The following is a 25,521-nucleotide window of genomic DNA, read 5'->3' on the forward strand; positions in this document are numbered from 1 at the left end:
GCATAGCACCTGGCACTTAGGGAGCACTCGATAAATATTTAGAACGACTGTGTAACCCTGCTCTTAAGTTTTGGAGCTATGATGCAAACTCTGGTCTCTCGAGCTCAAGTCCATTACTCGTGCCCCTGTTTTATTGCTGACGCCAGCAGAGTAGGTATGGGGTAGGGGGGTTTGATAACATCTCATATTACTGTAGCAAATGCATATTCTTTTGTAGGCTGGGGGAGCAGCTGGATCCTAGCTTCTACTTGGAGATGGAAGACCATGGTAAACCTGGAAACTGCTGCGGGTGGAAATGGGATGAGAATGGAAGTCTCCCAAAAGTCCCACCCCCAAATCCTGCCCTTTCCTTCAAGGATCCTCTCAAAAGCCTGTTTTGGAAATGAGGAAATTGAGGCATAGGTGGTTTTAAAGCTATTAGTAAGCTCTTTGAAGGCAGGGACTGTGGTGCCTCTTTGTGTAATGCCGCAAGCATCGAACCCGGAACACCGTAGGTACTTAATAAGTGTTGGTGGAATTGGGCTGGATTGTCCAGCCCCTCCCAGTGGGCTAGGGGTTGGGGCCCCTCTCGGGAAGGAAACCCTGGCGTCCCGGGCCCCTCGCACGCACCTCCTTGGGGCGGGGAGGGGGCGGTGCATGGCGCGGGCCGGCCGCCCAGCTTGGGGGGAGAGGGGAGGGTCCGGAGCCAGGAGCGGGCATTAAGAGGCTCCGGGCGGCCGCAGCCCGAGCTCTCACCTGCCGCCAGGCGCTCTGCCTTCGTCCAGCCCCAGCCATGCCGTGGTTCTTGCTGGCCGCGCTGCTGGCCGCGCTACTTCTGCTTCTGCTCCTGTCCCGCCGGCGAATGCGGTGAGTGGCAGACCCAAAGACGTACAGCCTCATTCCCTCACCCCTGTCCCAACTGCTTCCCCCTTCCCACCCCCCCCAACTCCCCGACACCCTCACTCCTCCCGAGAGCTTCCCGTTCTGCACCACGGAGCCCGGGACCCCGGGAAACCAAGTCTGATGTGGGATACCCCGGCACCGAAGCCAAGATCGTCCCCTAGAGGAAGATGCTCAGAGTTCCCTGAATGGGGAGGTCAGCCTTTTAGTACGGGGAGGGGGATAGTGACTAAGAGCGTGGCCCTCGGGGAACCCTGTATCCCTAGGAAAGGGGACCCATGCTCCCCAAGGAAAGGAGACCATGGTTGGAGAACCCCCATCCCCACGCCAGCAGCCTTTAGGGAGACTCCTGGAGACGCCTGGTGAAGCGTAGAGGGCCCCGGATGAGAGTGGGGGGGACTTGGCCTCGAATTCTGTTTTCTTACTTAATGCCTGTTTGACTTTGGTCTTTGGAGAACACTTTGTAGGAAGGACTCAAGTTTCCTCGTCTGTAATATAAGGGGGGAGGGGAGGGAGGAAGAAGGGAGGGGAAAGCTAAATAGTCTCCAAGATCCCCTGCTGGTCTGTCAATCAAAGATTCCTTGGGAGTTACAAAAGCTTGGGGAGCTCCAAATAGAAAGAAAATATGAAACTTCATTTCTTGGCTTCTCAGGCAGAGCACAGCGTCTTCAGGTAGGTCAGGAATGGATAGACATTTCAGGGGCTGCCAGGTCATGCCGGAGCAGGAACCTGCTGGGACTGGGACACCAGGCCTCGGAAAACCATAATGCGGAGAACCAGAGACCAGGAGCCAGGAGATCTAGGTTCTATGCCTGGTTCTGTCACTTAGGTTGCTTGGAGCAAGTCCCTTACCTTCTCTAGAAGCCTCGGTTTATTCATTTATAGAATGAAAGGGCTGACCTAAATGCTCCCTAAGGCTCCCTCCATCCCTGACAGGTCCCTTCCAGCTTTGACCTCCCTGTGTTCTATTTGTGGTTCCTCCAAACATGACAATCAGTATTCCCATCTGTTAAAAAAAAAATGAGTTTGGACTATATGACTTCTATGGTTCCTTCCAGCTCTAACTGTACTTTCCTACGATCTCTGAAAGAGGTTATTGAACCTGTAACTTTCCTATGCGTCCTCTTCTCCTACTTGGGTTCAGCAATTCAACAGACTTTTTATTCCAGATTTTCAAAGGTGCCTGCTGGGTTGGCCAAAATCTGTCTGGGGATGTGTCAGGGACCCACATCTCTTTTAAAAGATGCAGCATGGCACACCTGTTTTACCCTCCTGAATGCCTCATTTTCCTGTGGTCCAGTCACACCCCATTGTTACCCATGTTCCCATTAACAAACAAGCTAGCCCTTGTTATCTGTTGATATATTTTTCAGTGGTAAAATGTAAACTCCTCCTGCAACCCAACTCATTCCTGGGGAGCCCTTTCCACTATTATTTGGGAGAGTATAAATCAGGGGTGAGGAACCTGCGACCTTGAGGCCACATGTGGCCCTCTAGGTCCTTGAGTGCATCCCTTTGACTGAATCCACACTTCACATGTGAGGAACTAGAGGGCCACATGTGGCCTCGAGGCTGCAGATTCCCCACCTCCATCCAATATTAGCTTATGGGAAACAGAACTGAGAAGGTGTACTAGTGACAAGTTTTATTTCTATTTGGTTTGAAACATATTTTTGCGTATTTTCCGGTTTTAAGTTATGTACATCTTTAGTGTTCTTAGCATGGGAAATTGAGAGCTAATTGTGTACGTCCGGATCTTTTTCTCTAAAACTTCTGTTCTGATAATAATAATTCACATTTCAATAACATGGTATAGCTTACAAAGTGCTCTTCTCGTAAGTCATGGGAAGTAGGTAGTGCCAGTATGATAAACATCATTTTACAGATAAGGAAACTGAGGCCCAAGTTACTTGCCCTAGGTAGGGTGGCAGGGTTGATATTCCAACAGAGTTCTTTGGACGCTGAGTCCACTGTGTTTTAGCTGAAGAGATTCAGATTATCGATGAGTCTTAAAAATAGGCAGTTCTTTGGGTTTTGTTTTTTGTTTTTCTATCCCACAATACAGGAGTCAGCGTGGCATCATGGATAGAGTTCTGGACCTGGGGTGTGGGTTTAAATCCTACCGAAGGCACTTACTAGCTGTGTGACCCAGGACAAGGCACTGAACCTCCCTGACCCTCAGTTTTATCTTTTGTAAAGTGGATTAGTTTTAGCACCTATTTCATAGGGTTGCCATACCGAGGTTCCAGTGAGATTGTGTATGTAAAGTACTCTTCAAACTTGAGTTATAAATGTGAGTTATTATTGTTATTATTCACAGAATCTCTGCTCTGCCCAGCTTTGTGTTCTGCCCTGGAGGGGTGGGTATGCAAGGAGAAATATGACACACAAAATCCCTGCCTTTATTGAGTGCACAATCAAGGGGCAGGGGGTGGAGGCGGGGTGGGAGGGGTGAGGGCAAATTCAAGATAAACAGACTTGATACTGACAATCCTGGGCCAAATTTATGTTAAGTGAAGCAGTCAGAGGCACTAGTAATCTCTAGGGTTGAAGGGAATCTGGGAAGGCTTCCTAGTGGTGGTGGGATTGAATTAAGCCCTGAGTCAAGATGAGTAAGCAAAAGTTAAAAGAGAGGGGATATTCTACACAAAAGATAGTGTAACCAGAGTCACAAGGATGGCACATTGAGGGGACTATACCCTAAAACCCACAAAATGCAGGGGATTCACATCAGGGAGTGTTGGGGAAAGCGTTTTTTTAATAGGTCAGAGATTTTTATGCTAACAGTTTGAATTACAGTGTTTGTTTGATGAAATGAAAACTGAAAACAAGTATACAAAACAGTCAGTTAGTAATTGTGAATTGAAAGTAGTAAGCGTGTCCACAACACCAAACAAATCAGCTTTGAGTTTTTCCCAAGATAAAGTTTAATAGCTCCAGCTTCTTCAGTGTTTATCAAAATACAAAACAGAGTAAAGATCTTTTTTTTTCAGATGGTAAATCTGACCTTGGTAGTAATGAGGGGTAATTAAGGACATTTTACACATATACAGTTGGGAAATTGTTCCAAAACGGGATCAAATACTTCTAGAATGGAATGACTCTCCAAGCTCTCATCCTCAATTTATTTTCTTTCGATACTGAGACATCATAGAGAAATGCCTGGTGTTTTTGACTATGTTTTTGAAATATCTCCAGCCAAGCTTTGGGGTTAATGTAGGCTGTGCTTACTTGTGGAGAGGTTTCAAACAGAAACACCACACACTTGACCAAAATTAAAAGGCTGCTTTTTGTTGTCCAAATATGTCAGAAGGCTCTTCTCTATGTTTATAACCAGCTATCACTGTGTTCTTCCTAAGAGTTATTCAAGAGTGATGGAGAACTAATCAGAGCCTGACTTGAATTGCAGAAAAGTCTAGTTATAAACTGTTTATGATTGAAGATCTAATGCTCTCAGTGTGCGACCTGCTCTAAATCAAAGCCTCAAAGCTTTTTTTCCCTAATAAGTATCCATGTGAGCACAAATACAGGCACAAACTCTCTGTCATTACTGTCAGTCACAGAAATCAGTCCTTGTGTGTTCTGGAAGTAACGATGCCATAAGGGTTTGATCTTATTCTGGCTGCCTACATCCCACACCATGAAGCTAATGTTTTTGGATTCTATGGTTTCTATGTTGAAGCCTATGGTACTACTATTTCATCCAGCTTCAGTTTGTACAAAAGAGTTGTCTTTCTTGCATCATCGGGACCAGCCATTAGAATCTACATTTCCTTTTCTTCCAGAGAGCCCTTTGAAGAGGTTAGCAAATATATTCCCCATGTTCCAAGAGTGATATGTGAATATTGGCAGAAGAACCCTTGGGCTTCCCATGTCCTTACCATGGAAAACATCTTGGACCAGAATTGGGAGACCTGAGTTTGAATCCTGGTTCTTCTACTGACTTGCTCTGTAACCTTGGGCAAGTCCATTCACTTGTTTGGGCTTCAGTTTCCCTATCTGTAAGTTGAGAGAAGCTGGACTGGAAGATCTGTAAGGGCCCTTTTAAGTCTAACAAATGGTTGAAGGAAGTGGGTGAGGCCAAGTTGAGGACAATTCTCCTTTTTTGACTCCTTTTTCCCTGCTTGGGGAGCAGAGATTATCTTCCCGGATCTAGGGATTTGCTTCTTGATTCCCAAGCAAGTAAGGGAAAGTGACAGACCAACCACAAACCACAGGCCCTAAAATAGATTTGGCTTTCACCACTCACCACACCCAGGCCTGGAAACTGAGTTCACTGCCCAGATGTGTCAGAGGCCTGGGCTGGAGCTTTCAAGATGGCAGGGGGTGGGGGCCCCTTCCTCCCAAGGTTGGAGCTTAAGCTAATAGTTTGGATTTACCCACTGCTGGCACTACTTCCTGCCTTTGTCAATAAGTTAGCCCTGGAGTTTGGGTTGCATTTTCCACTTTTTTTTAGAAATAGGAAATAGTCTCAGTCAGAAATAATACCTTGTCTCGGTTTCTAGCTCTCCTAAAAGCCAACCTATGCCAAAGAAGAAGTTAACACTGTACATGCCAACCAGATAGGATGATGTTAAAGTTGCTTTCTGAGCTGTGTTGAGTGGGGGAATAAACAAAAGACACTTTTACACTTCACCAGATGAGTCCTCAAACAAACTATAAGAGAACTGTTGTCTTCCAGTCCTGACTTTGCCTGTAACTTCTTGTATGACCCTCAGCAAATTATTTTTCTTCTCTGGGTCTTAGTTTCCTCATCTGTAAAATTAAGAGTTTAGACTTGTTCAGTCATTTTTCAATTGTGTCTGACTCTTGGTGACCCCTTTTGGGGTTTTCTTGGCAAAGATAGCGGTTTGCCATATCCTTCTCCAGCTCATTTTACAGATGAGGAAACAGAGGCAAACAGGGTTAAGTGACTCGCCCAAGGTCACATAGCTAGTAAGTGTCAGGCCAAATTTGAACTCAGGAAGATAAGTCTTTCTGACTCCAGATGCAGCCCTCTATCCACTGCACTATCTAGCAGCTAGTTTGGTCTAGGTAGTCTCTATAAGTCATCTTCTCCGTTCTAAGATCAATGACATTTTATGTTCTAAGTTTCCTTTCAGCACAGATATATTATGGTGTAAATTCTAAGGCATTCCTAGCTTATGGTTCCATGAAAACATGGCTTTCAAAAGCCAGGTATAGGGTAAGCAACTCCAACTGTTCAAGAGCAATATATCCTTTCCCCTCTCTGGGCCTCAATTTCCCCATTGTAAAATGAGGGAATTAGACTGGTGATCTTCAAGTTTTATTTTAGCCCTAACATTATGTATTCTGTGTTCTAAGTTTCATTCCTGGTCAGACAGTCTGTGTTCCATGTCGTAAAGACATTTCAAATCTAGAATTTTGGGTATTTTTCCTCTTTTCTTTAAAAAAGTTTCATTTAGTGTGTGTTTTTTTATACCAAAGAGAATCCTTTTTTTAAAATGACAAACAGAAACAATAAAATAAAACCAAATAATTGTGTCTAATTGAACACAACATCCTATACCCATTGCCTACCACATCTCTACAAAGAGGAGAAAAATGTATTTCATTGTTAGGTCTCTGGAAATAGGATTGGTCATAAGATCATTGCATCTAATTGGATTTCTGATTATTTCATTCTGCATCTTCATCTCTATTAGTCGTTACGGATGTTATTTTCCTGTTCCACTTTCTTTGCTTTGTGTTATTAGTTCTTACACACCTGTATTCCTTATACTCGTCGTTTCTTTTGTAATACTTCAACAGATCTGTGATGTCATGGATGGGGGTGCTCCCTTCAGTGATACACGTCATCCTGTGTGACTCTCATCCATAACCTCCTGTAAATTCTTCCCTTTTTTTTTACTAGGGACCTTCCTCTCATTCTTATGACATCTCAGTGTGGATCTCAGTAGAATATATGTACTCTCCATTGAGTTGTTCTTGCCAAGTGACTGGCCCATCTCTTTTTCCAGACATACTTCTTTAATGACATCCTTTGCTGTTGTTTCTCTGATACCTTTTCTCCTATGCAATTCTTTCTTGGTAATGTATTACAGTCAGCTTACACTGACCACGAACCTCCCCATTGCCTTTTGGGTGACCTTCAGCTTAAATTCTTCACAAATTGTGGTAGTTCATGACTAAACAGCAACATAATAACATTGGAAGAATATTTATATTTTTAAAAGGATGGACCTTTGTTTCAGGGAGAAGCTTGGAGGGGGGAGACTATCATTAAAAGCATTGCTTAATTTTTCAAATGCAATCCAATGTGGGACAGAGGAAAGAGCCCTGACTATGGAATCAGAGGGCCTGGGATCATACTGTACCCCTGACACTTATTGAGTGACCTTGAGCAATTCATTTTATATCCTTGGGCCTCAGTTTTCTCCGACTGATAATGAGGGGGTTGGAATTGATGGCTTCTTAAGTTTCTTCTAGTTCCAAGATCCTGAGATCAAATCCACTCTTCTCTTCCTGTTCAACCCTGAGCCCATCTCATTGTCTTTTTGAAGCATCCATACCTGTACTTCCTGAAGGACCAAGTCTTTGGGCTACACATTCAATACTATTTTGATCTGGGCCTTAGACTTTCTTTATCCACTTAGTTTTTCCCCATGTAGAAGACATATAGCACTACAGGATTCCATTTCTTCCTGTAGCACAATTTGTTCCACCACTCCCCAATTGATAGACATTCATTTTGGTTCCAGTTTTAATGTTTTATGTTTTATGTTCTAATGTCCTTTTAACCCTATGTTTTAGGTTCTAAGGGCCTTTTCAGGGGCAATATTTTATGTTCCAACTTCTAAGGTCCCTCCCAGCGCTGACATTCTACATTCCATCTTCTAAGGTCTTTCTCAGCCCTAACATTCTATGTTCTGTGTTTTAAAGTGCCTTCTACTGTCATCCTATGTCATGAATGCTCTGTGATTTTCAGAAGTAAATGGAGTGATTCACATTCTGGCCCTGGTTGAATCACAATTACAGAACCTGTCGGTCTTGCTCCAAAGCATCTTCACCAGTTCCCATTAGTCATCACCAATTTGCTGTATCCATCGTAGATGACTGGAAGCTTGCAGATGAAGGCAGAATATGCTTTGTTATTTTCCTGCCTCTCCACTTCAAGACTGCCAGTATTCATACCATCCCCTGGCACAGGAGTCTATGGAGACTCAAACTTTGGCTTTAATCCTGTCTTTGTAGTTTTGGGATGGGCCAGGGTGTGAGGAACAGGGAGTGGAAAGATGATTGCTGTCTCACCATGTCCACACCTCCCCTGCTGGGACAGCTCTACTTTGGGGTTCACTTGGCTATGATGTGTATTATACAAGGTGTTGGAAGTTATTGAAATTCTATCCATCCTTCAAGGCCAAGTTCAAATTCTGGTTTCTCTAGGAAGTATTTTCTGACCCCTCCAAATTCACATCTTTTTTTTTTTTTTTAAACTTTGATCTCTTGGGGCTCTTAGGCTAAGAGGACAGACCTATGATTTCTTTGGTATAGCGAACTCCTACGTGATAAAACTCCTTCCACCAATACAGAGATGCCTAGAAAACCAAAAGGTTAAATGAATTGCTCAGGGTTACACAGTAATTGTAATGAACAGAATTGATAGTAGCAGGACTTGAACTCAGCCCTTCTTAGCTTTGAGGCTAGCTCTCTATTCACTACTCCATGCTACCTTTATGATATGACTCACAGAGTCATGTGATTCACAGACTCATAGAATAGTGAATTGAAAGTAGATGCATGCTGGAACTAGCTCACACAGGTTCCCAAGAGCTGATTGTTAAATTTCCAATTCTTGGAAATTGGCAAATGCTGCAAATTGGGAGTTAATTTGTTGTTTTGTTGATAGTCTAAACTTAAGAGAGTGATGGGGAAAATGTTAATGATGCAGATTAAAGTTGAAAGTGTGTTGTGTATTTATTTTTTCTAGAGAGCCAATTGTTAAACATTTACTAGCACCCTCCTGGTGAGGAGGAGACTGTAGATAACATCAATTCTATCAGCTGATCTTGTGATATACTGTACTATACTGTACTATACACCTTGGAAGCATATAGTGTAGTATAGCATAGCATAGCATAGCATGGCATAGCAGTATATAGTATGGCAGGTTTTTCCTGCTTCTAATCTATTGTCTTCATTACATCCTTCACGCTAATGATACCTTTCCAATGTATGGCTATGGTTATGCTACTCCTGTGCTCAAAAATCTTCACTGGCTCCCCAGTGCCTATTGAATAGAATATAAATAGAATATAGAATCTAAACTGACTGATATTCAAGGTCCTTCACAATCTGCTTCTAACCTGCCTGTTCAGCATTTTTTTGTACTTCTCTCCCTCACTCACTGCATCCCTTGTTCACAATCTGCTGACCTCTGTCCTATTGCAAACATCGTCTCCCAGACTTCTCTCCCCTCATCTCTGTCTATTGAAGTTCCTTGTTTCAAGATCCAAAACAGTTGGGATGCCATCTCCTTCATGAAACCCTCTCTACTGCCAACTCCCTTCCATGTGAAAATAATTTCTTTCCTCTCACATTTCTCCTAGTATTTTGTCCGGATGTCTCCTTTGCCTTCATCACATTCAACTTCATATCATGCTTATTTATGTGCATGTCATACAGAGCCATAACTAAGGTAGAGTGACTAGGACTTTGGCCTACAGCACACTGAAAGCATATCTAAGCCTTCATCACTGTAAAGACAAGCATCTAGTTCACAAGAATTTATTAATATAGGAAGTTACTGTCCTTGTCCCAGCAATCACACACCAGATGAGCTTCCCTCATCTTCCCACACAGCAAACCCTGTCCCCACCATTGCCTATAGAAGGTGGTCTTGGGGTCATAACCCCTTTCTCTCTGCTAAATTTAGGACATTGTTTTGATTGGCTTACTCTGTTTGCATTCTGGCTCCAAAATCTTATACCCTCCCCCTTCCCAGGATTCTGTCAGGATCATAGGATTCAGACCTTAAAGCTCTACTCTAACCTTGTTATTTTGCAGTTGAGGAAACTAAGACTGGGAAAGGCAAAGTGACTTGTTTAAGGTCACACAGGTAACAAGTTGCGTAACTGGAATTTGAACACATCATTCTACCATGGTGCCTACTTTAGACTATAAGCAAGAACTGTGTCATTTACTATTTTGATATTTCCAGTGCCTTGCTCCAATAGGCCCTTAATAAATGTTTGTGGAGCTGTCTCACTGTCTTTCACCTCTCACTGGGTGTTTATTATATTCTGGGTTTTCCAGGAGACCTGGGGAGCCCCCTCTGGATCCAGGCCTCATTCCCTGGCTGGGCCATGCCTCAGAGTTTGGCAAAGATGCAGCTGGATTCCTCTCCAGGATGGAGAAGAAGCACGGGGACATCTTTACTGTGAGTGTGCTTTTGGGAAGGGTGGGTACCTGGGTCTTCCTGCCTGGTATCCTCAGGACTCCTCACATAGTACTGCTTCCTTTGAAGCATGGTGAGTCATAATGTGCTTGGGCCCCAATTCTAAAATCACGTATTTCTCTAAAAACTACATTTTTCCCTAGCCTCAAAACACTATCCCAGGCAGTTTCTCCCCAGCCCAAGGATAACTTGCCCTAGATCTGTCTTCTTGACACAGTAGCTAGCTGTACCTATAGAATTCATTAGTTTGAACCAGCTGTGTACTAGCTGAACTGGCTGTGTACTGGGTCATAAAGATATGTACTACTCACTGACCAATCATATGCACCCTAGACTTAGACATACATATACTCACATCTTGTCTAGCGAGACATTGATGGGAGCAGCTTGGGTATTTCTCAGTCAGCCCTGACTGTTAGTTGACTTAGTGACATTTCAGGCCTAAAACCACACCTCCATGTAGACCCTCCCCTCCTTGGGCTATTTCCTGATGAACTCTGGGTAAAATGCCTGTGCAGTAGATAGTAAACGTGCATGTTCCTTTAAGAACTAACCACTCCCTAATCCTGCCCTGTATCACCTAGTTAGCGTATTTGGCACATGTTATACTATAGAATATAATACATAAACTTTAACTGTACCTCTCTAAGGTTGCAGGTTCCCTAAGAACTCTTGCCTGCTGAAAAGTGTAATAAATCTTTACCACCTTGACCTCAAGAATGCTTGAGTTTATGAATTCTTTCTGGACAGCTCATGAAGGGAACTCCATTCTTGGGTTTCCTGTATCTTTCCAGTCCTCATCAATAAGACTTGGGGTGTTGTCAGTCTCTGCCACAGATGCAGAATGGCAGGGGCTACATCACTTCTCTGACCCTCAATTTACTCATTTGTCACATGGTCCCGTCCCTGTCCTCTTATTGGGCTGTTGTGAAGATGGTGACTATAAAAGAGCTTGGTATATTCTAAGGTGTTGCACAAATCTAGGGCATTATTGTTATAATTAGCCAAGGACCCAGCCACTGCAAACCAGTTTAGTTCACAAGGGCCCTTTCATATGACCACTCTGGTTGTTCATTATTCAGTATGTGTAGAGTCCTTAACCAAGGCTTTTCAAATCAATATTTTCGAGTGGATAACTTATTTCCACCACAGGGCTTTCATGACCTTTCTTCCATTCTTCTTGCAACCCTTCTTTGCCACCAAAATATACCTGCCCAAGAAGTTAGGTATAGATCTTTTTTATTCCTTCTTAGCATCATGAAAGCCAAGGGGAGGGAACAAGGAATCTAGGAGGTTCAGAATTGGGTTGGATTGTGAAAGAGAGTAGGATCTTCATCATAGGAGGTATTCAAGTGAAAACCGAATTCTGTAGAAAGGATTCTTGCCCCTGGTGGAAGTTGAACTAAAAGACTTTTCCAAATCTATTTTTCTGTGAGATGTGGAAAAGGTCATTTCATCCCACTCGTGTTACCAGCAGCTTGTTATCACTGATGCCAAGCAGCTGTTCAGAACTCTGCTGCCCTGCTCTGTAGGCCTGTATGATCATTGTTTTGGAGCTGGAAGGGACCCTTGAGGTCAAGTCCAACCTCCCCAATTTTACAGATGAGGAAATTTAGGCTCAAAAGCGTTAAATAATTTACCCAGGGATCACACTGCTAGTCAATGTCTGTGATACCTCCAATCCCAGGAATTCTCCTCTGACTTTCACCTGACTTTAGGAGGTCATGGTATAAGCCTTTCTTACATAGAATCATAGAATGTGAAAGCTGAAAAGAACCTCAAGGGTTCAAGTAGTCTCCCCTCCATTTTATTAGTGAGAAAACTAAAGCTAGAGAGGGAGAGTAGGTTAGCTAAGATCTCACCATGAGATCAAGCAATCAACAAGCATTTATTAAATGTCTCCCATGGTACCAAACACTGTGTTAGGCACTGGGATACAAAGACCAAAGAGAAGTAGACTGTATTTACATTCTATCAGGAGAAATAACGTGTCAAAATAAATATACACAAAATAAGTACAGTGTAATGTTCTGAAGGAGACTGGTAGCTGCAGTAATCAAGAAAAGTCTCCTGAGGAAGGTGGGGCTTGAGCTGAGCTTTGGAGGAAACCGGGACTCTAAAATGGGAAAATGAGGATGGAGGGCATTCCAGGCATGGGGTCACATAGCCACTGCACAGGCACTGAGATGGGAGGTGGGGAGTTGAGTATGAAGAGCAGTAAGAAGACTAGTATGACTGGAGCATAGAATGCATGAAGGGAGTAATGTATCATGAGACTATGGGTGACACAGTGACAGTGGGCAGAGTGCTGGCCTGGAGTCAGGAAGACTCATCTTCCTGAGTTCAAATCTGGCCTCAGACACTAGCTGTGTGACCCTGGGAAAGTCACTTCACCCTGTTTGCATCAGTTTCCTCATCTGTAAAATGAGCTGGAGAAGGAAATGGCAAACCACTCCAGTATCTCTGCCAAAAAAAACCCAACTGAGGTCATGAGGAGTAGGATATGGTTGAAAATGACAGAACAATAACAAAAGCCAGGTTGTGAAAGTCTTTAAATTCCAAAGAGACAAATTTTGTATTTGGTTCTAGATTTAATAGGAAATCATTGGTATTTGGGAGGGGGGTGTAACATCATCAGATCTGTGCTTTAGGAAAATCAACACAAAGATTGTGTGGAGGATGTGGGAGAGGGGGAGGAACTTGAACCAGGAAGACTAAGTAAGAGGCTCTTGAAATAATCCAGGAGTGGTGACAATGACCTGGATTAAGGTGTTTGGTTGTGGGAGGAGAGATAAGGGAACAGATGTGAGAAATGTTGTGGAAGCAAAAACAGAAAGATTTGGCAACTGATTTGGAGATATGAATGTGAAAGAGGGAGAGGGAGGAGACAGGGGTGACTGGAAGGACTTCACTCTCCCATCTTGGACAGAAATAGAAACGTTAGGAATTAGAGTGTGTTTGGGCAGAAAGATAACGAGATCTGTTTTGGATATAGTAAGTTTGTGATGTCTATCAGACATCTATTTCAGAATATGAGGTAGATCTGGATAGGTAGCTGATTATGTGGATTCTCACTTGAGAGTCTTGTGCCTTGAGGTGATAAAATCAAACCCATGGGAGCTGAAGACGTTACCAAGAATCTAGAGAGAGAATAGAGAAGGGGGCCCAGGACAGAGCTTTTGAGAATATCCAGTGTAAGGGGATAGGATGTGAATAATGACTCAGAAAAGGCACATAAATCCGAAGTGGTCAGAAGAGTAGAAGGAGAGCCAAGAGAGAACAGTGTTAGAAAAACCCAGTGAGGAGATTTGTCCCCAGAGTAGTCAACAGTGTTAAATGCAGGAAAGGGAGAGATTGAGAAGGATGAGGACTGTGAAAAAGACCCTTGGATCTGGCAATTAAAAGATCATTGGTAACTTTGGAGAGAGGAATTTCAGTTGAGTGCTGAGGTCAGAATCCAAATTGGAAAGGGTTGAAAAAGAGAGGAAAGAAAGAGGCCATAAGAGGGGACAGCTTTTTCTAGGAATTTGGTTGTGAAGGAGAGCACAAATACAGGATGCCAATTGCTTGAGGAGACGGTAAATTCAAATGAAGGCTTATTAAGAATGAAAGAGATTTAGATGTATTTGTAGGCAGCAGAAAAGGAACAAGGAGATAGGAAGAAACTGAAAATGGGAGAGGGAAGGAGAAAGGGGGTGGTGTGTGAGAGAGAGAGGACATGAAGGGAGGGGATAGGACCAAGGATACATGTAGAAGAGTTGAAGAGTTGGCCTTGGAAAGAAGGGTCACCTTTTCATCAAAGACTAGTGTAAAGGGGGATACAATGGGGAATGACGTCAAGGAGTTTTGAGATCTAGGGAGTGGAGAAGAGGGAACTCATAGTAAGAATAGCTGGCATACACACACACACACACACACACACACACACAGTAGTTTATCAAGATTATCTCATTTTGTCTTCACAACAACTATGGGAGGTAGGTGCTATTATTATCCCCATTTGACAGATGAGAAAATTGGGATGCACAGAGATTAAGTGATTTGCCCAAGGTCATGCAGCTAATAAGTGTGTAAAGCTGCATCTGAACTCAGGTCTTCCCTACTTCAAGTCCCACACTCTGTCCACTTTACCACCTAGCCATCCCTGGGATAGCTTCTATTTTCTCAGTAAATTATTACTTGAGGTCGTCTCTTGACTGAGAGCATTAAGCAGAGGGTAATATGGGAGGCTTAAGGAGAAAAAAGGTCTGGGATAGCTGCTGTGGCAAGTGTCCAGTGAGGGTCCAGTTCCCTTCTCCTTTTCCCTATCTCAGTGTGTCTCACTTAACACTAACAGAACAAAACTAACACTGGAGAGGAAGCACAGTATAAAAAGAAAATAACTGGATTTGAAGTCAAAGGAGCTGGGTTTGAATTCTGCCCCTGCCATTGACACCCCATTAATCTTGAATAAATCACTGCCCATTTCTAAGTCTTGGTTTCCTCACTTATAAAATGAGCAGGTTGGGCTACATGGTCTCCAAGCCTGTCTTCTAACTCTAGATCCTGTGCTCCCTTGATCTCTGACTGCACTGACTTCCCCAGGTGCTTGTGGCAGGGAGGTTTATCACAGTCCTTCTGGACCCTCATTCATATGATGCAGTTATTTGGGAGTCCAGCTCCAAGCTGGATTTCTACAAATATGCCATCTTCCTGATGGAGAAGATTTTTGATGTCCAGCTGGCCAACTATGATCCTGGTTTGGAGAAAGCCAAGATAAAACCGTGAGTGTCTGAGGAATGATCACTTTGGGGTTGGGAAAGGGAGAGAAGCCTTTTTTTAGTCTACTGCACATTCAGTGTCACCTGTGTGTCTTTGTAAACCCTGTATCAAGCATAACAGATAGTTGCTGAATGATTGATTACCTTTCCCACTCCCCCCCTCCCCCCAAATAAGCACTGGATTGAGATTCAGGAGATCTGGGTTCAAGTCCCACTGGGCCATTTACTAGCTTTGTGATGATGAACAAGTCACTTCCCTTTTCTGAACTTTAATTTTCTTATCTGTAAAATGGGTAGAATAATGCCTATTCTGCCTCATTCCCAGGGCTATTGCGGGGAATAAATAAGATAATGGATGTGAAAGTGCTTTTAAACTGGAAAGCAGCATGAAGTAGGCCATGATCATAGTTAGGACTGTCATTAGTGGGCTCCGGAGTCAAGTTCAGCCCTGTAATTCCCCTCTTCCCCAGGACCCTGCTCCACAAGAACCTACAGGCCCTCACTGGGGCCATGTTTAACAACCTTTGCAACATCCTTCTGAAGGATTCTGAGGACACGGGTACAGACTGGCAGGAAACGGGGCTGTTCCAGTTCTCCTATGACACGATGCTCAGGTGAGTTTCTTTCTAATACAACCCCAACCTTGCAGGCAAACTAATAACATGGGCCATTGGGAAGGGGAATGGAAGGTAGGGCTTGTGTATTTATCAAATGAGAGGGTAGATGTAGAAACTTTTTGAAAAGTTGAAGTCACCATATCTATGTAAGGGATGTGTGACCATTTCATGGAATCTTAGAGCTAGGAGGGGGTTTTGGTAAAGCACTTCCTTTTTTTTTATTACTTACTTTATTTATTTTTCGTTTTCAACATTCACTTTCATAAGTTTTAAATTTTCTCCCCCTCCCTCCCCACTCCTTCCCAGGACAGCATGCAATCTGATATAGGCTCTATACATTTCTGTTAAACACATTTTCACATTAATCATGTTGTGTAGAAGAATTATAATCAATGGGAGAAACCATGAGAAAGACAAACACAATGAAACAAAAAAGAAAATAGTCTGCTTCACTCTGCATTCAGACTCCATAGTTCTTTCTCTGGATGTGGATAGCATTTTCATTCATGAGTCCTTTGGAATTGTTTTAGGTCCTTGCATGGCTAAGAAGAGCTAAGTCTTATCAAAATCAGTCATCAAACACTGTGGCTGTAATTGTGTATAGTGTTCTCTTGGTTCTGCTCATTTCACTCAGCATCAGTTCACATAAGTCCTTCCAGGCCTCTCTGAAGTCTTCCTGTTCATCATTTCTTATAGCACCATAGTATTCCATTACGTTCATATCCCACATCTTGTTCAGTCATTCCCCAGTTGATGGGCATCCCCTCAATTTACAGTTCTTGGCCACCACAAAAAGAGCTGCAATAAATATTTTTGTACATGTGAGTCCTTTTCCCATTTTTATGATCTCTTTGAGATACAGTCCTAGAAGTGATACTGCTGGGTCAAAGGGTATACACATACAAAGGGTATGAGCATAGTTCGAAATTGCTCTCCAGAATGTTTGGATCAGCTCACAGCTGATTAGTGTTCCAACTCTCCCACATCTTCTCCAACATTTATCATTTTCCTGTTCTGTCATGTTAGCCAATCTGATAGGTGTGATGTGGTACCTCAGAGTTGTTTTGCTTTGCATCTCTCTAATCAATAGTGATTTAGAGCATTTTTCATATGATTATAGATAGCTTTAATTTCTTCCTTTGAAAACTGCCTGTTCATACCCTTTGACTATTTATTAATTGGGGAAGGTAAATCATCATTTCCTAACCCTCAACCTCAGTTTCCTGTAAATTAAGAGGGTTCAACTAGATGATCTTTGAGGTCCCTTCCAGCTATAAATTCTGATTCTCTATAAAATGTTAGAGCTAGAAGGAACCTTAGAACATAGAATTCCAGAGTTGGAAATGAAACATAGAACATAGAATGTTAGAGCTGTGTGGGACCTTAAAACTAAAAATATAGAATGTCAGATTTGGAAGGGATTCTACAAGAGTGAAGATGGAGTGTTAAAGCTGGAAGAGAACCTAGCACAGAATACAGAGAATTTTAGAGGTACAAGGGACTTTAGAACATTGAACATAGAATGCCAGAGCTGAAAAGGAGCTTAGAACATAGAGTGTTAGGACATGGTGAAATGTTTGATTTCTGATTTGCCAAAGGGTTTTAGAAGTGAATATTGATCCAGAGTGAAGTTTAGTTCATACTAACGATTATATTGCCATGCCAACCAGAGCTGGCTACCTGACGCTGTATGGCACTGAAGGGGATGATCCAGCTAGCCAGGCCCGAGATCGGGCCCACTCTGCTGAGGTTTTCCAGAATTTCCATCAGCTGGACCAGCTTCTGATGAAACTCGCCCGTAGCTCTCTGTCAGCAGGTGAGTACTACGGAGTCCCTAAGGTAGGAGAGAGGACTAAGCCCCAAGTAGATGGGGAAGCAGTGGTGGAGAGGAGGAGAAGAAAATAGCCTTTGTTCCCAACTATAGTCCTGGCTCAGGATAGGATGCCCTCCCTGAGCAACCTGGGCAAAGAATCTAGAGTTCTGACTTTATCTACCTCTTTCCTTGAGGTTCTTGCCCCAGGGAAGAGTCCCTTCAGCTTCCTCCCAAGCCATCCCCATGGCCATGTCCCTCCCTTTTTTTCCCCTCCTTTCACTCCCTGTAAACCCCACAAGAGGCCATGTAGATGGAGGTGAGAGTCGTCTGACTAGGCATTGGATCCATTGTATTGCTGAGCTATGAGTTTGGAATGAGACTTCCCTCTTTCCCTCCCTCCTTCTCTGAAGAACTTGCATCCCTGACAACACTCCCCATTATGGGGAATTCCTTCTCTCAGACACATTCCTTGCTCTCTGCTGCCTCTTTCAGACTCTTCAGCTGCTGTCACCATTTAGCAACATCTCTTCCTTTGAGATTCCCTCAAACCATCCATATTGCCCAATCCAGATCTTTGTCAAAGTCATTTACTGACCTCCAGGTAATTTTTCTTTATTTCTCAAGGAGTTTAGTACCTGGATCATAGTCTTCCTCTATACCTTAACATTCTAACAAGTATAGAAATCATCATGATCCTCCTCTGTACCTTAATATACTGACAAGTATAGAAATCATCGTGGTCTTCCTCTGTACCTTAACATACTAACAAGTATTGAGATCATCATGGTCTTCTTCTGTACCTTAACATACTAACAAGTATTGAGGTCATCATGGTCTTCCTCTGTACCTTAACATACTAACAAGTATTGAGGTCATCATGGTCTTCATCTGCACCTTAACATACTAACAAGTATTGAGGTCATCATGGTCTTCATCTGCACCTTAACATACTGACAAGTATAGATGTCATCATAGTCTTCCTCTGTACCTTAAAATACTGACAAGTATAGAGGATTAAACATACATGAGGATGGCCCCTAGAACATCTAAGCTTCTTAGTTGAGTTCATCATTCTCAGAAGTATCCAACTTGTAGGAAATTCCGCTTTACTCTGTGAACTCAGCCACCCCTAAGGTAGGTCAGTCGTGCCCTTGATCCCACTATCACCCATAACTGTGTGACTCCCCGATTCATAACTCTGAAATTCTTCTCTCAAATTACAGATACCCATCCTTTCACATCTTTCTCACTCTATGATGCACAAATTTAGAGAATCCACCTCAAATGTTCACATGGACTATTTGTGCCTGATCTGTGGTGGAACATTTTGAGCTTGTCTTGGTCTGATTAGCCATAGTCGGACACACTGAAGCTTGACTCTAACATAGTGATGTCATTTTGGTCCTCTTTGAAAATGAAGGACAATGACCACTCTTCATCTTCACCATGACCTCCAGTTCTCTGACTCTTCCCTGTTTTCCCAGTCCATCACCATGGCTCTGGTCTCAGTTTCTTCCCTTCAAAGGCTTGATCCACTATCCTCTACCCTTGCGGCATCTGTCCCCCTCATCCTACCATAAGTAATACCTTGCCCAAAGCCTATCCCTGAGTGTTAGCCCAGCTATCTTCCTCTGCTCCCACTTATATGCTGCTTTTGGGGAAAAGCCATAACTATGCCAATAGGGTCCTCTACAGAGTTATGTTATTTAATTTCAATTGGACTTGATTGATTTTCTGTGGTGCTTTCCACAGTGGCTATTCTAAAGCCTTCTCTGTGCGAGCTCACTATGCCACCTCTCCACTTTAGTGGAGAATTTGAATTCTTGCATTATTGAGAAAATAGAGGCCATCATTCATGAACTCTTTTTTTCTCCTGTGCCACACCTGAAAGCCCTTCTGCATCATTCTCCTGTTTCTTCTGCTTTGCTCCAGTCTCTAAAAAGGAGGTAGTTGCACCTTTGCCAAGGCCAGCCTCTCCACTTGTCCTTGGAATCCCTTCCCCTCCCATCTCCTCTAAGAGCTTTTGCATTCAGTCAGTTCCCCTTTTTATTTATTCTGTACAGTATATCCTTATCTATTAACTCCTTTCCTGCTACCTACAACTGTGTCCAGGTCTCTTCCATCCTTACAAAACATCCTTATTTGACCTTGACAATCCCTCATGCTTTCATTCTACCCTTTCACGTATTTTCACAGTCTTATACTCATTGCTTTAATTTCCTTACTTACATTTGCTTCTCACCCCTTTGCAATCTGGCTTCTAATCCCATCACTCTACTGAAACTGACCTCTTCAAGGTTATCAATAATTTATTAACTGTTAATCTAATAGACTTTTCCAAGTCCTCATTCTAATTGACCTCTTGCTCCCAGAGATTCTCTCCTCCCTTAGCTTTTCTCACACAACTCTGCCCTGGTTCTCTTCTTACCTTTTGACTGTTTCTTCTTGGTCTCTTTTGCCAGATTATCATCCACATCTACCCCCTGAAGCATAGTATCTCCCAGGGTTCTGTCCTGGATCCTCTTCTCTCTCTACAGCAACTCTCTTGGTGATTTTATCAGCCCCTTTAGGTTCAGTTATCAACTCTGAGCAGATGACTCCTAAATCTATGTATCTAAGACTAATCTCTCCTAAAGTTTAGTCTTAGCATCTCTACTCTGATGTCAGTATGTCAAAAACACAGCTCATATTCCATCCTTCCTCCAAACTTCCCTATTTCTGTTAGGTATCCCATCATCCTTCTTGTCACCAAGGTTCCCAGTCTTGAAACTTTCCTTGACTCTTCTTTCTCCCTTGCCCTCTCTCATAGCTCATTATTTGCCAAGACCCGTGCATTCTTCTTCCACAACATTTTCTATATCTATCCCTTTCCTTCTACTCACACCACAATACTGTGATTCAAGTCTTTATCACTTTATTCCTGGACAATTGCAGTGGCTTCCTCATTGGTCTTCCAACACCCAATCCCTCCTCCTTACAGTCCACTCCCATGCAGTTTCTGAATTAAAATCTGTAAGACATAGGTCTCACTATATTGCTCCCCTGCTCAAATACTTCAGTGTTTTCCTTTTATTTAAGATACAGACTTCTTGGTCTGGTACTTAAAGCCCTCTATGATCTGTCTCCCACCCATCTCCCAGGTTTATTTTATGCTAGTTCCCTTAATGTTCCCTGCATTATAGTCAAACTGGCCCTAATGCCAGCCTCCAACTTGGCATTAAATCTCTATCTTATAGGCAATATGGCTCTGTGCAGAGAGATCAAGAGTCAGAAAGATCTAACTTCAACTATAACCTCAGATACATACTAGCCATGTGATCCTGGGCAAGTCACTTACCCTCTCTCAGCCTCAGTTTCCTCATCTGTAAAATGGAGATAATAATAGCGCTTACCTCCTAAAGATATTAAGATAATGCTTTGCAAACTTCAAAATCTTAGTTATTATTGTTATCCTCCGTGCATATGCATAGACCATCTCTCATACTTCCCTCCATTTTATCCCTGTCTTTTCTCTTGGCTCACTTCAGATGCCACCTCTTACAAGAGTTCTTTCCTGATCTTCCCAGGTTTTAATGCTTTTTCTCCCCCTGAAGTTTATTTGCAGTCTAGCGAAATTGACCTACTTCCTGTATTCAGTACATGATATCCCATCTCCTACCTTTGTGCCTTTGTATGGGCAGCCCTTCATGACTAGAATGCTCTACCTCCTCACAACCTTGTAGATTTCCCTAATTTCCTTCAGAGAACAACTTGGGTACCACCTCCTTCAGGAAGCCTTATCGAATCTGTCCAACTGTTATTATTCTCTACTGCCCCCACCAATTATTTTGTATTCATTCTGTCTATATTTTATTTATGCATATACATGTTGTTCTGCCCCCTTCTCCCCAGTAAAACAGAAGCTTCTTTAGGGCAGGGACTGGCTCTTTTATTTTATTTTACCTTTTTCTCTCCAATGCCTGGCACATAGTTGGGGGTTGATTAGTGTATGTTAAATTAAATTGAATTTATGAATGTGTTATATTCCCTTCCTCTGCTTCACTTTTGGATGTGAACTTTGGGAGATGGGATTGTTTCATTTTTGTCCTTATTTCCTAAGTACTTACCATAGTGCCTTACACATAATAGACACATAGTTTCTTGAATTAAATTGAATCTGGCCTCCACATAGAATAAAGAGGGAATTCCAACCATGGTCAGTAGGTGTCAATGTTGGGAAAGGGTTTTCTGGCCATTGAACCATTCACAGAGCAGGCTATGAGCAGGAAAAGGATGGTTGTGGGGATGTGCTAGAGTTTTCTAGTATCAACTCACAAGAGCTGATTGTGAAATCAGTGGGAATTTATGCCTAAGAAATTGATAAAGGCTATAGAGTAGACCTTGATATATTGTTTGCTGATTGTCTAGACTTAAAGAAAGTGAGAGAGAAAAATGTTAATAATATAGAACAAAGGACTTGGCATTGTGGGAATATAGTGGAATAAGGCAGGAAATTACCTGGCTCTCCTAAATTCTCCTCCAAAAAAAAACTTAAAACAATGCCTCAAATTGAATTTTAGAGTGGTAGAAATAATAAAAGGTAAAAGATCAAGACAAAACAGTTATCTAACCTAAGACAACTTAGAAGGATGTTAGGAAAGACCTGACTTATGGGGTGGTCTGATCAGGAATGAAGTGCATCCTCCCTTGGCTTTAATAAACAGCATCAATAAACAGCAAGCCTTAGGGGTAGCTGTGTTGGTGGCAGCTGGTGGTTTGAGAACTTTCACAATGTGGGAATCAGGTAACTAACAGGAGAATGCAGGGACCCTCCGCTGACACTGGATGGGGGCTCTGGTGTGTTAACCTGACCTAGTCCCAGGTTAAAAGGAGTGAGCATAACTGGTGAGTGCAGTCACAGAGAGGCAGAGTTCCTGCTCTGGGTCTGGGGAGGGAGAGGACTGGTTATGGTCCTTTGCAGGAGAGTGCAGTCCCTGATTTTGGTTCCAGGGCAGACTGACACTTGCAGCTGCATGGAGACCAGTGGTGTATTTCCAGAATATCAAGCTTTTGTAGAGGCAGTGTGGGAGGCCTGGTCATGACTCAGGGGTGGAGAAGAGTACTTGAGGTCACCAAGATGCAAGCCAGAAGAGCAGTGACCACCCTGGCCTTGGATCACAGCACATTGGAAGAACCAAAAATTCAAAGACTCCCAGATAGAGCTCTGAAAACAACAGTGCAAAAAATATGAAGCTTGAAACATTGTCCTCCAACCCCAGGAGCAAGCTCAACCCTAATATAAAGTTAATAACTAAGATAGACCATTAAAAATGAAGAAGTAATAAAAAAAGAAACTGACCATAGATAGTTACTATGGTGATAGAGAAGACCAGAGTTTAAACTCAGAAGAAATGAAGTGAGAACAGCCACTTGTAAAGCTTCAAAGGAAAATGTAAAATGATCACAAACCCAAAAAAGATTCATGGGAGAGCTTAAAAAGAACTTTAAAAGTCAAATAAGAGAGGCAGAGGAAAAATTGGAAAAAGAAATAAGACATTTGAAAAGAAAACCAACCATCTGGAAAAAGAGGTCCAAAAACTTACTGAAGAAAACATCTTCTTAAAAATTAGAATTGGGCAAGGGGAAGCTAGTGACTTCACAAGACATAACAAAGCAAAATCAGAAGAATGGAAAAATAGAAGAGAATATGAAATATCTTGTTGGAAAAATAACTGACCTGGAAAACAGATCAAGGAGAGATGATATAAGAAATGTTGAATTACCTGAAAGTTATGATAAAAAATAGAGTCTAGACATACTTCAAGAAATTATCAAGGAAAATTGCCTTGAAGTCTTAAAATTGAAGGGTAAAATAGGAATTGAAAAAAAATCTACCTATCACCATCTGAAAGAGATCCTAAAATGAAAACTCACAGGAAAATTATAGCTAAGTTTCAAAACTTCCAGGTCAAGGTCCCTCACTCAAAACAAAGTCAAGTGCAAGTCATGTTATCACTTCTCTGATGGCATGGTCTTCTTTGGCAGTGAAGGATGAACACAACAACCTATGAGTAGACTCAGTTGCCTGAATGGGACCCAGCTAGCTAGGTAACTCAGCTCCTCTTCAGTCTGTCTCCCCATCCCCTTCCTTCTCCTATGCAAAGGAAGGTAAATTTGGATGGCCAGAGGATGCCCAGTTAACTTGGACTTTACTGGCTAGATCCTTTCCTTTCCTCTTCTTTCCTCTCCTCCCCTCTCCTCCCCTCCCCTCTCCTCTCCTTTACCAAACCCTTAAACCTATAGTCCTCTGAAGCCCATAGAGTGTAGCACACTACATCCCTGCCCAAGCTCCATTTAAGGTCTGTTTTCTGGACTCTCCAGGCTTAAGAGTGATTGTTGCTGTTTCCTTCCCAGCTTGATTTAGTTATTTTTCTTTGCCTCATTAAAGGGGCCATCCCCTGACTACTTCTTAAACAGGTCTGTTCACTGAGTACTGAATAGGCCTAAAAGGGCCAAGGTCTCCCATTGCATCCTGGGCAGTCATCCTGATGAATATCTGGTGTCTGGATCCAGATGGCTCTGGAGGAGAGGTGAGGCTGGTGACCTTGCACAGCCCTCTCTCACTCAAAACTAAGTCAAGTGCAAATCATGTCACCATTTCTCTGATGGTATGGTCTTCTTCGGCAATGAAGGACTAACACAACAACCTAGCAAAGCAGAGTATAATCCTGCTAGGGAAAAAAATAGATAATTGATGAATTAAAGGATTTTCGGACACTCGAGGAAAAGATCAGACCAGAATAGAAAATTTGACTTTCAAATACAAGAATCAGGAGAAACAAAAGAAGGTAATCATGAAAGACTAAATCCTTTAATAAGTTTAAACTGTTTACTGTTTTATATGGGAAAATAATATCTGCAACTCTTAAGAATGTTATTATTTAGAGTAGTTAGAAAAAGTATGCATTGTTAAAGGGCTTGGGTTTGAGTTGATTATGATGGAACAATCCTAAAAAATTAAATTGGATAGGGAGAGGTAAAAGGGAGCAATTTCTCTCATATAAAAAAGGTGTGAATAGAAAAGTTTTTAACATTGGAAGAGAGGATGAGGTGGAGAGCAGGCAGTATATATACATATACATATATATATATATACATATATATATATATATAGGGGGGTTAAAAGTCTTAGTTTGCAGAGAAATAGGGAAATAGGAGGTCACGGGGATAGAATAAGTGGAGACTCTTAGAAAGGTGTGCAAATAAGGGAGAAAGGGTCAGGAGTAAACTAAACTTTTCAGGAGGGGGAGAGAGAGAGAGAGAGAGAGAGAGAGAGAAGGATAAACAGTGGGGGACATAGGATAGAGGGTAATTATAACTTTGAATGTGAATAGGGTGAACTCACCCATAAAATGGAAACAGATAGTAAAATGTATCAAAAATGTATCAAAACCCAGAGCCCAACAATACATTGTTTACAAGAAATACACTTTAAAATGAGAGGGCTGGAGTAGAATTTATAATGCTTTGGCTGATAGAAAAAAGCAGGGTCAGTCATTGTGAGTTCAGACAAAGTTAAAGCTGAAGTAGATTCAATTAAAAGACATAAGCAGGGAAACTACATTATGATAAAATGTATAAATAATGAAACAATATCAATACTAATTAGATATGCATCAAATGCTATAGCATCTAAATTTATAAGGAAAAGGTAGATGAATTACAAATTTATAAGGAAAAGGTAGATGAATTACAGGTGGAAATAGAGAGCAACAGCATATAGTGGGAGACTTCAGTTTTTGCCTCTCGGAATTAGATAAATGTAACATTAAAAAATAAGAAGTCAAGGAGATGAATAGAATCTTAGAAAAGCTAGATATGATAGACTTCTGGAGAGAAGTGGATGGGAAGAGAAAGGAATATATCTTTCTCTCAGTGGTATATGCCACCCTTACAAAATGTGACTGTATATTAGATAATAAAATCCTTACAGTTAATTGCAGAAAAGCAGAAATATTGACTGCATCCTTTTCAGATCATAATGTGATAAAAATT

General features: G+C 42.1%; 1 protein-coding gene and 1 pseudogene across 3 annotated transcripts in view; one reads left to right on the forward strand and one right to left on the reverse strand.

Annotated features, from left to right (window-relative positions):
• Positions 1 to 447: 447 nt before the first annotated feature.
• Positions 448 to 25,521, forward strand: part of PTGIS (prostaglandin I2 synthase) — a 67,067-nt gene continuing 41,993 nt past the window's right edge. Inside the window, exons 1-5 of one of the 3 annotated variants that reach the window (XM_072633590.1) lie at positions 448 to 494; positions 10,156 to 10,279; positions 14,882 to 15,060; positions 15,528 to 15,671; positions 17,345 to 17,490. In XM_072633590.1, coding sequence (XP_072489691.1) covers positions 463 to 494; positions 10,156 to 10,279; positions 14,882 to 15,060; positions 15,528 to 15,671; positions 17,345 to 17,490 — 625 coding nt within the window. In that variant the 5' untranslated portion in view covers positions 448 to 462. Of the gene's footprint in view, positions 495 to 673; positions 847 to 1,448; positions 1,552 to 10,155; positions 10,280 to 14,881; positions 15,061 to 15,527; positions 15,672 to 17,344; positions 17,491 to 25,521 lie in introns of those variants that run through there. The other 2 variants (XM_072633587.1, XM_072633588.1) reach the window with 2 other exon arrangements.
• Positions 4,286 to 4,701, reverse strand: LOC140520007 (ADP-ribosylation factor 1 pseudogene; annotated as a pseudogene).

The sequence above is a fragment of the Notamacropus eugenii genome, chromosome 1, assembly GCF_028372415.1.
Source record: "Notamacropus eugenii isolate mMacEug1 chromosome 1, mMacEug1.pri_v2, whole genome shotgun sequence".
NCBI lineage: Eukaryota > Metazoa > Chordata > Mammalia > Diprotodontia > Macropodidae > Notamacropus > Notamacropus eugenii.